At 37.1% G+C, this 12,953-nt stretch overlaps 1 protein-coding gene across 9 annotated transcripts in view; it reads left to right on the top strand.

The window, feature by feature from the left end:
• The window catches only part of nphp4 (nephronophthisis 4), a 296,460-nt gene that overhangs the window by 32,752 nt on the left and 250,755 nt on the right, over positions 1–12,953 (top strand). For all 9 annotated transcript variants that reach the window (XR_012384296.1, XM_073910322.1, XM_068223140.2 and 6 more), the window contains exon 3: positions 10,900–11,069. Coding sequence is in view for 8 of the 9 variants with exons in the window: in XM_073910322.1 (XP_073766423.1) it covers positions 10,900–11,069 (170 nt within the window). In the remaining variant the exon portion in view is untranslated. The remainder of the gene's footprint in view (positions 1–10,899; positions 11,070–12,953) is intronic.

Below are 12,953 nucleotides of genomic sequence, written 5' to 3'. Positions count from 1 at the left end.
GCAATTTCCATCGAAAATAAACATTCTTTCTCAGCCTCCATTGTTTATGTTGAGATATTTCATCCTAAAGACTAGGAAAAGGACTTATTCTTTGCCATAAAAGTGATATTACCAAACATACACACAGGAGCCTGATTGAAATGCTCATTTTAGAGGAAAATTTCACATGGCATTTAGAGGTTTTTGCATCTGAACTCTTCATTTGTTTTCTCACCACTTCTAATATTAACTGAAAAAAACCAAAACTATTGCACTTTTTTTATTCATGGATTATATTTTGTTTTATTTCAGAGATTTAGTTTTAGTAAACATTATTAATGGTTATCCTGTATTAATGGTGGTAATGGGTTATTTTTACATTGTTATGTTAAGTTCATGTCAAATGTTGACTTACATGAACACAGTTAAGTGCTTTATAAAGTTAAAGTTAACAGCTAAACTTTGTCAGCCCTATAGTAGCTGATATTTTCCCCATCAGCGAGCAGTGAGATGCCATGTTCAGATATTACCAGACCAGCAGCGTTCCCGCTTCTCATCTACTGGACTGCAGTAGCAGACAGCAGAAGCCCCTCGGCAAGAGCCCTGCGCTCAATGATTCACTTTCACAAGGTTAGTTAGAGTCCCTGGAGCCTGTGTTTTGTTATCTGCTTTCTGCTGCTTATACATTTGATTCTCTCCCTCTCATACACACACACACACACACACACACACACACACACACACACACACACACACACACACACACACACACACACACGCACTTATATGCCATGTTACTTTCGCAGCTCTAATGCAACATTTTCACAGAGTCTTGAACTCGGTACTTCAAAAGGTCCCATTTTTTGTTAATGAGCCCATAACAACAGAAGAGCCCAGCAATAATCCCTCTCTCTATGCATGACAACCTCAAACCTGCACCGATGTTGTAATGCTTCTTTACTGGGACTTGCTGCCCTTGTGAATTTTACAGGGATATTTCACAACTCGTTCCCGACTAATGATTTGTTGACTGCGTTTTTTTTGGGGGGTGCGTCTAAACGAGTGCAAACTATTTCTGGCAGAGCGGATCAGAAGCCGAATCCTCTGTCTGCTGATTGGCTAGTGAAGAGCAGGAGAGGGGAGATTTGCGTAATGATAATCTCAGCATCTCCTCCAGCATTTCTGAAGCCTATTTATTTTTATGAGGGTTTGTGGGGTTGGCAAAGAATTAGGGGTCTTGATTGTGTGATAAGTGTTTGGGTTTTGAAATGCCAGCCTGTCCAGTCTTTAAGCTAGTGTTCTCGCCTCAGCATCGAATGGATTCACGGTTTACAGATTATTAGCCACTAATGAGAGTCAGAGGCTCCAAAAATTGGACGTGTTCAAGCCTTTTGAATACGTGAGGGTTTGAAAATGCTAACCTTAAACTGCGCTTGATCAAAGCGTATGTCAATATTAGATCACTGGGGATTTGTTTTGAATGCATTTTTCTTTTGGTATTCTAGATGTTTGATTGTATGTAATATTTTCTTGAATATTTCACTTAGAAGAACTTTTAATATGCTCACTTTTATTACATATGTGTGTGTATATATATATATATATATATATATATATATATATATATATATATATATATATATATATATATATATATATATATATATATATATATATATATATATATATATATATAGGATAGACTTTAAAGTGAGCATATTAAAAGTTAATCTAAATATCTAAATATTGTGGAAATGTTGTTATTAGGGCTGAACAATATATCGTTTGAGCATCGATATTGCAATGTATCCGCAATAATTACATCGCAGGTTTAGCTTAATCATTAATTATTAAATTATAAAATATACTATTTGTTTAACAATGTATAAAATTATTTATGTAATGATGACCATTTTATTTTACGTTTCATTTTTGTATTTGAATACTCTTAGACTCCACAGAAAGCCATGTTCTGTCATATGATTGTCATTTAAAATATTTTCAAGAGTTCACACTTAGCTAATGATTGATTATAAAGCTTGTTTGGCATGCTGTCATAAGATCCTCTAGCCCGGGGCTCCCTCCCGTTTGCAAGGCGAGAGGGGAGTTTGAGCTCAGGTAGGTCTCTAGAACTCCCCTGCTATAGCTAATGAACAGATATTGATTGCTCTTATGAAATAACTACTTAATAGGTGCATGTCTATGCTGCCGATTTGGATTAGTCAAATATCCTGCGTTGCATGTTTTAGGACAGTGGGAGGAAACCAGGGATCCCGGGGGAAACCCATGTGAGCACGGAGAGAACATGTAAACTCTGCACGGAAATGACTGCTTGGTAAGGACTAGGACCAGTGACGTTCTTGATGTGAGGCAACAGTGCTAACCACTGGGCCACTATGCCACCCATCTAGGAAAGGAGGAGGTGGAAGGGGGGATTCTTCAAAACGAATATGGCTTTTGGAATTTAGGGTATTTATAGTGACTTAGGATTCGTCCAGGACCAACCACAAGCAATCATAAATTAAGGCTTAAATTCACTCCAGAGGTGTTTATTCATTCATTTTCTTTTCGGCTTAGTCCCTTTATTAATCAGGGGTTGCCAAAGCAGAATGAACTGCCAACTTATCCAGCACATGTTTTTTTACACAGAGGATGCCCTTCCAGCCGCAACCCATCTCTGGGAAAGATCCACACACAATCATTCACACTCATACTCTATGGACAATTTAGCCTACCCTAATCACCTGTACAGCATGTCTTTGGACTGTAGGGGGAAACCAGAGCACCTGGAAGAAACCCACATGAACGCAGGGAGAACATGCAAACTCCACACAGAAACGCCAACTGACCTAGCCGAGGCTCGAATCAGCGACCATCTTACTGTGAGGCGACAGCACTACTTACTGCGCCATTGCGTCGCCCGCATTTTGTATCAGTTGCAACTTTACTATAAAATAATTTTAGTGTAGTAGTATTTGTCTAATAGTCAAAGTAATTAGTAGAGCTGCACAATACATCGTTTCAGCATTCAGCGCAATATGTGCATCTGCAATAATCTCACCGCAGGATCTTCGCTGTTGAACTGGTATTGTAAGTGACTAGGAGCTGTACCTGCAACTGAGCATTTTTTATAAGTCAGATTAAAGTATCCAGGCATAAGGAATGACATTTCTAACTTTAAGAAAGATTTATTGTATTTATGTAATAAATATATGATAAAAACTACAGTGTTATTTTACATTTGATTATTAAATTTGTCTATCTGAATATTGCTAAATGTCCAAAATAATCATAAAGCACTGTGCACTTTATTTGTACAGTATCATCTTTTGAAGATGGTCTCCCTTATAAAATCATCAAAATTCATTGTATTCATTTCATCTGGTGAAATTATACTCAATATCGCAATATATATCGTAGAAAAATAAAATATCGCAATGTCAGATTTTTCTAATATTGTGCAGCCCTGGTAATTAATCTCAAAATCAATTAGTAAAATATTTGTATACTGAACTTTTTAATGTTATAAATCACAATTGTTAATGTTCTGTTAATTTATTTACACAAAATACTATGGAATCGGCTGTAACATTATAATAAATACACTATCAGTACTGGTCTGTTTATCCATACCCAAACCAGCTTTTTAATAGAATCCAATGTTTATATCAGAACCAAGTACAGAATAAATCATAACTTGTGTGCATTTAAGAGAAGCAAAGACACTATTCTTCAAATCTTAATCAACAGTCCACTGCGTCTTGAGAACATTCAAAAGATATTTGGTCTCCCATGATAGTGTGCGTTGTAGAAAAATGGATTTAAAAGACGTTATCATTGATGTGATTTTTCTCATCAGTTTCTATAGCAGTGAGCGCAGTCTTAAAGTGGGAGTGAAAGAGAAAAGATACTACCATTTACATCTGAAATATTATATATATCCAAACCTCTGATGAAACCAGTGTCGCTGATGATGAGCCGAGGAAATTATCTTAGCCACACTTTGAATAATCATTATTTCCACTTGAAAGCAAACACTTGGAGTACAGATCCATATAAGAATGTTTACTGGCTCCCTTCGGTTCATTTGAAGTTCAGAGTAAGAACAAAACAAGAACATGTCATAGGTTATAAGAAGACAGGTAAAGAGATGAAAGGAGACATTTTTGAGAAGTTTGCTTTGTTTTGAATTTTGCATGACCCCTGTTTCATGCTGGAACACACTGATGCAGAAGAGTTGAAATATGAAATATAGAGTTTGACCTTCAGAGGCATTTCGATCTAGCAAGACTGTAACAGCTATATAACTTAAAATGAAATCTGATATTCCTCAGCCTTTGCTTTTTGAAATGCCTTAAGGGAGGTTTTATCTTATGGACCATAAACTCATTGGATTTTGGAAGGTAGTACATTTTAAAAGTGATGTAACATTTTTTGTAGATTCCCCAAATCCCCCAAATTTTATTTTAATTATTTATTTTTTATTTTATCTAATGGTTTTACACTTACATCAGATACATGTCAGAGATCACACATCTGAATACACTCACAAATATAAGCACAAATTCTGTACATGCACTTTCTCTTTCAGCAATATATGCTTTCCTTTTTGTGCGCATGTACACTAATGTTATACATAATAATGATAAAAAATGTAAATAAATAAATAAAATGAAAAAGTAAAATAATAAGTAAAAATAAATAAACAAGTAAAATAAGATATACATACACATCAGTAACAAAAACTATGCACATGTATGGAGTGATCCTTCCGATTTTAGGTCAGCAAAAAGGTTCAGGTCTATAGGATGTTGCGAAATTGGTCAGTTTTTCCCAGGATGAAATAAATTGTTCCATTTTCTTATTTACAAATGTGGTAATTTGCTCCATTTTATAAATTTCCATTGCAATTTCCATTCATGCATTTAGGGTAGGACTTTCTTGTGACAACCATTTTTGGTAATGCTCTTTTTGACAGCCACTAATCAACTATTCATTAAATACATACCCTTTTTTAAGCATTCCTCAGGTATATGTCCAAAAAACATTACAATCAAAGGGCATCACAGATTCAAAGATATTTTGTAAAGCATTGTGTATTTCTTTACAATATTTTTTAATAACCGAGGAGTCCCAGAAAATGTGATAGTGATTAGCCTTTTGATTTCCTCATTTTCTCCAGCATATAGACAATTTTTCAGCATGGTATGATTTCTGGGAGGGTTTGATAAGGAAGTAGATTGTTTTTATAAGCAGTAGGTAAAAACTTATTTTTATTACTCACAGTTGAAGTGAATTATTAGCCCCACTGTTTATTTTTTCACCCATTTTCTGTTTCACTAAAAGAAGATTTTTTCAACTCATTTCTAATAACTGATTTTTTTTATCTTTGCCATGATGACAGTACATAATATTTCATTAGATATTTTTCAAGTCCCCTCTATACAGCTTAAAGAGCAATTTAAAGGCTTAACTAAATTAATAAGGTAAACTAGGCAAGTTAGGTGTCACTATCACCAGCGATCTAACCACCATAGTTCACTGGATATCATTCACATTCATGCAAACTACAAATCTGGTTATGAACTAAAGATCCAGTCATGCATCACACATGCACATCTGCTCCTAGTCTCTTGATTAGACACACTGCTGAAGCTGCTCATAAACTGATTCATGGACTATTTAAAAGAGCACAGACACACACACAGTTGCTGTGTCTTGTATCCTGTAAGGGAACAGTAGGATGCATTTTCCCTTGCCTTAGACCTTGCTTTGTTTTGTTTAATCATTCCTGTATGCTGCCTGACTTCTGACCACTTGCCTGCTATTTTGACTACTCTAGATTGCCCATACGCATCTGTTTTAATTTCTGTACTGACCTTTGTTTGCCTGACCATCATGTTCAATACTTGCATAAGGATCCTCACTCTGTTGTCCAGCATTACACTGTCATGTTACATTAGGTAATTAGACAAGTTACTGTAATGTTGGTTTGTTCTGAAGACTATCGAAAAAGAATACAGCTTAAGGGGGCTAATAATATTGACCTTAAAATGGCTTTAAAAATATTAAAAAATGCTTTTATTCTAACCAAAAAAAAAAAAAGACTTTTTCCAGAGGTAAAAGTTATAGGAAATACTGTGAACATTTCCTTGCTCTGGTAATAATTAGCAAATATTTAAAAAAAGAAAAAAAAAATCAAAAGGGGGCGACGTAGTGGCGCAGTAGGTAGTGCTGTCGCCTCACAGCAAGAAGGTCGCTGGGTTGCTGGTTCAAACCTCGGCTCAGATGGTGTTTGTGTGAGGAGTTTGCTCCGGTTTCCCCCACAGTCCAAAGACATGCGGTACAGGTGAATTGGGTAGGCTAAAGTGTCCATTGTGTGTGTGTGTGTGTGTGTGTGTGTGTGTGTGTGTGTGTGCGTGTGTGTGTGTATGTTTCCCAGAGATGGGTTGCGGCTGGAAGGGCATCCGCTGCATAAAAACCTGCTGGATAAGTTGCCGGTTCATTCCGCTGTGGTGACCCTGGATTAATAAAGGGACTAAGTTGACAAGAAAATGAGAGAAAAAAATCAAAAGGGGGCTAATAATTCTGATTTCTTTAGCATTTGTAGTACAAAAATCTTGAATCAATCCACTTCAGAAGCACCTATGTTTTTATTTAATAATTTTTGAGTTTCGTTTTTTTAAATGATCTCTATGAACCTGTACTTTATTATATCCTACTTTACTGCCTGTAAGTAGTGTGAATTCAAACAATGGCACGACCTCTGCTATGCATCCTCATGTTTAAAACCCTTTCAACCCACACAACCCAAACTTAGCAGAAGCTCTTGTGGTCTGATTTTAAGACTCAAGCATCATCGACCCACATATCCAACCCCCCTCAAAAAAATAAATAAAATCATCTGGAGCACTTCTGGATGCTGTTGAATCACTTGTAAATGGACAGATTTAAATCTTTGTAGAGAGATATTTTAGGAGCTTGAATTTTCCAAGCATAAAGGGCTGTAGGCTCCATTAAAGATTTATGATCTGAAGACTCAGGAATTGAAATACAGTGACTGTCACAGGGAAGGACATTATGGTAGAATTTTTCATTGAAGGTTCTCCTGTGTAAAAGGTTTATTTATATGTTAGTACCTTTTTTGCCTTTAGAACTGGCTTCATTCTTTTTTTGGACTGGTGTTAGAAACAGTGATTACAGTCTATATGAACATTGTCGCATACTGCAGGTTTGATAGATCTGCAAGATAGATAAATCTGCCATTTTACCACATCCCAAAGGTGCTCTATTGCATTGAAATCTAGTGACTGCAGAGGCGGTTTGAGTATAGTGAACTTATTGTCATGTACAAGAAAGCAGTTTGGGATTTGAGCTTTGTGACATATGGCACATTATCCTGCTGGAAGTAGCATCACAATATGTGTCCACTGTGGTCAAAAAGGGATGAACATGATCAGCCGTACTGTGACATTTAAACAAAGCCCAGATGGTACTAAGTGCACCAAGAAAAAATCTCCCCATTATGATACACCTCTACTAGTCTGAATTGTCGATACAAGGTAGAATGAATCTATGTTTTCATGTCATTTATGCCTCATTTTAAACCTATCTGAAGTTTTTAGCAGCAATCAATCTTTTTTAATTGCTAGATTTTGGTGAATTGTACTCTCAATTTCCTTTTCTCAGCTTACAGCAGTGTCACCCAGTGGTGTCTTTTCTCCTTATCAGACTGTTCTCATGTTCTAAGGAATTTAACTGTACTTTGTTTTCGAGCAAAATAAACATAGCAAAATTTAAGGTCTCACGGACTTTAAAGGTACAATAGAATGGGAATATAATGACAGTAAGAGTTCAGTACATGAAAATGACATACCGTAAGCTTCAAACACCATTTTTTCTTGTGAGTGTAAAATCCACTGAAAAAACTGTTGTAGAGCATCAGAGCAGTGTTTATTAATATTCATGACTGTTCCAAATATGATCAAAATCAAACTTTTAATTTTAGGGGTAATTCCTCTGGTTATAAATGAGCGTATCAGGAATTTTACAGTTGTCTAAGCCACATATCACCTATGTAGGATTCAAAAACACAATTTAACACAACGCATCAATACACACTTTGTCACCTTTAAGCATTAAAATAAGGCAGAAAAATGCAGGTTTTTGGAATTTTGCACAACACAACAAACAAACCTGTACAATCCTCCACCACTTAAAACATGGCAGCTATCTCTTTTAATCAGGCTGTGAAAACATAGTCTCCTAATTACAGTTACATGACAAAGACAAGGTCGTCTTATTGGTTTTCAGATGTATAACCGAGTTTGAATAATGCATACAAATGACCTAAGTAAACGTGTCTTGCTGTGCTGCGTGTGCAGGGTGCTAGTATTGATTATGCTGTGCTCTTTAGCCGATTTCGCAGAATTCTTTTCTTTGATGTTTGTGTAGATCAAGTTGTATTGTTATTTTTCCTAGAAGCCCCTTCTGCATAATGAGCGCTGCTGTTGTTATTGATTGGTGTGGTGTTAGTAGGTGTTTCTTATAATTGTTAAACTGCTTCAGTGTTTGCTAGACTTTAATGGGCGCCTGCATCTCTCGTTTGGCTTCAAAGCTTTAAGTGAGAAAAGATTGTTATTCTGGGAAATGAGTATTTCCTTGGGCTAAACAGTCTGGGAGAGAACCCGTGCGTGTATGAGAGATTTGTCATTTCTGCAGAGACAGTTTGAGCTGGTGTAAATCGTGAGAGATGACCTGCGCTTTCTCAGACATCCCCGGCCAGATTCTTCCGAGAACCACAGGATGTCAGACCAGGACTCTGTGTGCTTTTTTTAAAAAACAAATCATTATGTCTAGACATTTCTTTAGCTCCTTTTTGCAGGTTTAATCTTCCTCCTACATAGTTTCTCACTTTATGCCATATTTTTTATGTTCATAACCTTGTGTTTCTCTCTCTGTTTTCTCACCTTCTCACCTCAGATTTCTTTGTGTGCTGTTTTTATTAGTGGTGTTTGTCAAAGCAAGTAGCACTTTTATTATTGCTTGAATGTAAGGTTAGGGGGGTTTCTAGGACTTTTTCTGAACTCCTAACCCTAAGTATTGCTCTTGGGTAATTCTTCCCTCAGGCCTTGTGTTGTGGACATACATAACAATACCTCCGGTTCTGCTGCACAAGCAGAATTACATCTCAATGTGAATGAACTTGAAAAAAAAAACCCTCTGTGATTATACACTCAATGGTCACTTTATTAGGTACACCTTTCTGGTATTGGGTTAGACCCACTTTTGCTATCAGAACTGCCTTAATCCTTTGTGGCATAGATTAAACAAGGTACTGGAAATCTTCCTCAGTGATTTTGGCCCATATGGACTTGCTAGCATCACGCAGTTCCTGCAGATTTGTTGTCTGCAACTCCATAGATGCAATTCTCCTGTTCCACCGCATCCCAAAGGTGCTCTATTGAATTGAGATCTGGTGATTATGGGCACACCGTAGTGATAAAGGGATGGACATGGTCAGCAGCAATACTCAGGTAGGCTGTGGCGTTGACATGATGCTCAATTGGTAATAAAGTGCCCATAGTTTGCTAAGAAAATAAAATATAATAATATTGTAGTCACAGTTTCCTGTTCTTAGCTGACAGTAGTGGCACCCGTGGTGGTCTTTTGCTGCTGTAGCCCATCTGCCTCAAGGTTGGATGTATTGCTCGTTCAGAGATTCTCTTCTGCATATCTCGGTTGTATTGAGTGGTTATTTTAGTTACTGTTGCCTTTTTATCAACTAGAACCAGTCTGGCCATTCTACTCTGACCTCTGGCATCAACAACGCATTTGCACCCACAGAACTGCCGCTCACTGGATATTTTCTCTTTTTCGGACCATTTTCAGTAAACCCTAGAGAGGGTTGTGCATGAAAATCCCAGTAGATCAGCAGTTTCTAAAATACTTAGACCAGCCCGTCTGGCACCAACAACCATGCCACGTTCAAAGTCACTTAAATCACTTTTTTTTTCCCTATTCTGATGCTCAGTTTGAACTGCAGCAGATCATCTTGACCATGTCTACATGCATAAATGCATTGAGTTGCTCCAATGTGATTGGCTTTGTATAGGTTTATATTGTGATTGGTTTATATTTGGTTTACTCTTTAAAAGATCAATAAAGTGATCATTTTCAAAGGTATAATACTATCAAGCTTTTTTTAGACAGTGCTGTAATCAAAAAGCACATATTTTCAAAATTATATCATAAATGGCAACACACCCTTCATTGTAGTGCTGAATTTAATCTTTTTTATAGCTTAATTTTTCTATTTGCTATAATTACATAAAGCAACAAATAGAGTATTGTATAGCAAAGCTTGGCTGTTTGTATTGCACAGCTCTACATTGAGCTCTAAACTAGAATATCAGACCAAATATGAAGGAAAGGTACTTTATTAGATATTAAAATATAATGGATATTATAAATACTAAAGAAGTAGTTTACCCAAAAATGGCCGCTCTCCTGTTTATTCACCCTACATTTGTTCCAAACCTTTATGAGTTTCTTACTTACTCTGTTGAAATCAAAGGAAGACATTTTGAAGCATGGTATTAACCAGAAAGTTGGCGGTAGCCTTTGACTTCCATAGTAGGTGAGAGAAAAATACAATAGAAGTCAACAGCTACAATCAATTGTTTGGTTCTACACAAAATATCTTCTTTTTTTGTTAAAAAAAGTGTGTACAGGTTTGGAACCAGCGAAGGAGGAATATTTATTTGTGTCAGTTGTCCCTATAACATCATGGCTCTCTATACAGCTACTTTAAAACAGTGTGTACCACCAAAAGCGCTATTGAAATACTTTTTCCATTTTCCAAACAAACATCACTTCCTCTGTTATAAAAAGTGTAACCCTGCCTTTGTCTTTCTATAGGTTGTGTACTTTCACACTTCCCTGTGTTTGAGCTCAGTGATGGCAGTGGTAGAGCTGGTGTCTCTGTCTACCCGGGCAGACGGTACCCAGGAAGCAGTGGGGTCAGGTTTTGGACTCCTCCAGCTCTTCACAGGTCACGCAGAGTCCAGCGTCTCTCAGGGGGAGGACAGGTAATGGTCATTACCTCACAAGAGTACACAATGGACATTTTCTTGAGTGAGAAAGATGAAACTCCTGTAAGTCTTATTGACCATGAAGCAAATTCTGGAAGCAGTAACGAGTAAAGTGGGTTTGTTATAATTGGCTTGCTATTCAGTTGAAGAAAGAGCTGATTGTGTAGCTCTCATAACTCTTTTAATGACTCTGTAATTTCATGTTCTCTGTGTCACACTGAACAATGAAGATAATCTGTTCAACAGCAGATACAGCATATCTGACTTCAGAAATGAGTTGGAACAGTTCTTACTTTTTTCTTGAGTTTATTTTGGCTTATGACATTTTTTGCAAAGAATTTCATTCATTATACTTTAGAAAATTAAGTGCTTGTAACTGAAGGAGGCTTTCACAGTGGTGCGAATCCAAATGTGGATTTATTTACAATTATTGTAAATCAGGCAAGGGTTTACAACAGGAGCAGTTGGGTATATATAGATAATCCGGAAGTCGTCGTCGATAAACGGGCATGTCGTCAAAACCAGAGAAAGATCAGATAAACTAGGAACAAGGCTAGGAGTAGATAACATAAAACAGAAGAATCAAAAAACACAGCTAGACAAGGAAATGAAAATACTACATAGAGTTACAGGTTTGTTTTAACTAATAAAACAAACAAACAACACTCAACCATGTGTGTAAGCAAAGGGGTGTATGAATAGTTTGTGTTTTGGATCCTTAAACAGCTTCAGCTCTGAGTGTTCGCAATCAGACGAGATTAGGAACAGGTGTGTGTGTGTGCGCGGTGCATGCTGTGGCTTCTAGTCCAGTTGGTGGCAGAGTTATGTTATTACATATTATGAAATCTAAATAAAAAAAATATTCTTTTATATATATATTTTTTGTAACACTTTATAATAACTACTATTGCTATGAATAATTTATTAAGCATAAGGGGTGTCACGATTTCGATTTTTAATCGAAATCGATTGAAATTTATGCTCAATTTCGATTATCGAATCAAAAAATAGAATCGTCGATGCTGCCACGCCCCCATGTCAGCTTGGCTTGGCAAGCGGGAAAAAAACAGGCTTGCTGAAGTGCTTGTTAAACTGCAGAAGCAGGAGACCCGTCGAGAGAACTTAAACCCTCTCCTCTTTCAATGAAGTCGCCGGTGTTTAAGCATTTTGGATTTCCAGTGAGTTACGTTCTGTTGTCGACAAAAAAACACAGTTTTGCAAGCTCTGCTATGTACGTATTACGTATGGTTCATCCAATAGACAACACCGGCATCGCAATCCTCCGCCTGCCCCCCGTTGCAAATCCGCTTGCGAAAAGTACACACTCAGGCCCTGTTTACACTGTCTTTGTTTTTAAATGGCATTTTAGAACGACAACGATTTGACATCCACAGTGGCGTGTGGCATTTCTGAGCAGCCCTCCTTCCTCTCTGCCTCTGAAAATGCACATCACGTGACCACACAGACACAGACGCACATACAGCCTTGCGCTCGAGACAGCAGGTCCAGGCAGTCAGAGGACTGCTTCAATCTTTCACTCACTTGTACTTAGTCATTTTAGCGAACACCTCAGATACTGTTGGCTGGTTCCTGTTGGTTGTGCGTCTTTTTTACCGACGCCATTATAACGACACAGATCACTGCCTATTCACGAGTCCCGCAGAAAAAGTGATTGACAGGTGGTAATTATGTGTGTAACTTGCCTTTATTTATTTACTGTATGATTTGTTTATGGGTTAAACAAAGACCATCCAGGTCAGGTAGTTTAAACAGTAGGCTACAAATAATTAATTGGTCATTAATTAATTAATTATTCATGATCGAAAATCGAATCGAATCGTGCGTTTAGAATCGAAAATGTAATCGAATCGAGGATTTGGA

This window comes from Danio rerio, chromosome 8 (assembly GCF_049306965.1).
Source record: "Danio rerio strain Tuebingen ecotype United States chromosome 8, GRCz12tu, whole genome shotgun sequence".
In the NCBI taxonomy this organism is placed as follows: domain Eukaryota; kingdom Metazoa; phylum Chordata; class Actinopteri; order Cypriniformes; family Danionidae; genus Danio; species Danio rerio.
Note: the sequence above shows the minus strand (reverse complement) of the source record. Positions and strands in the feature narration are given on the sequence as shown.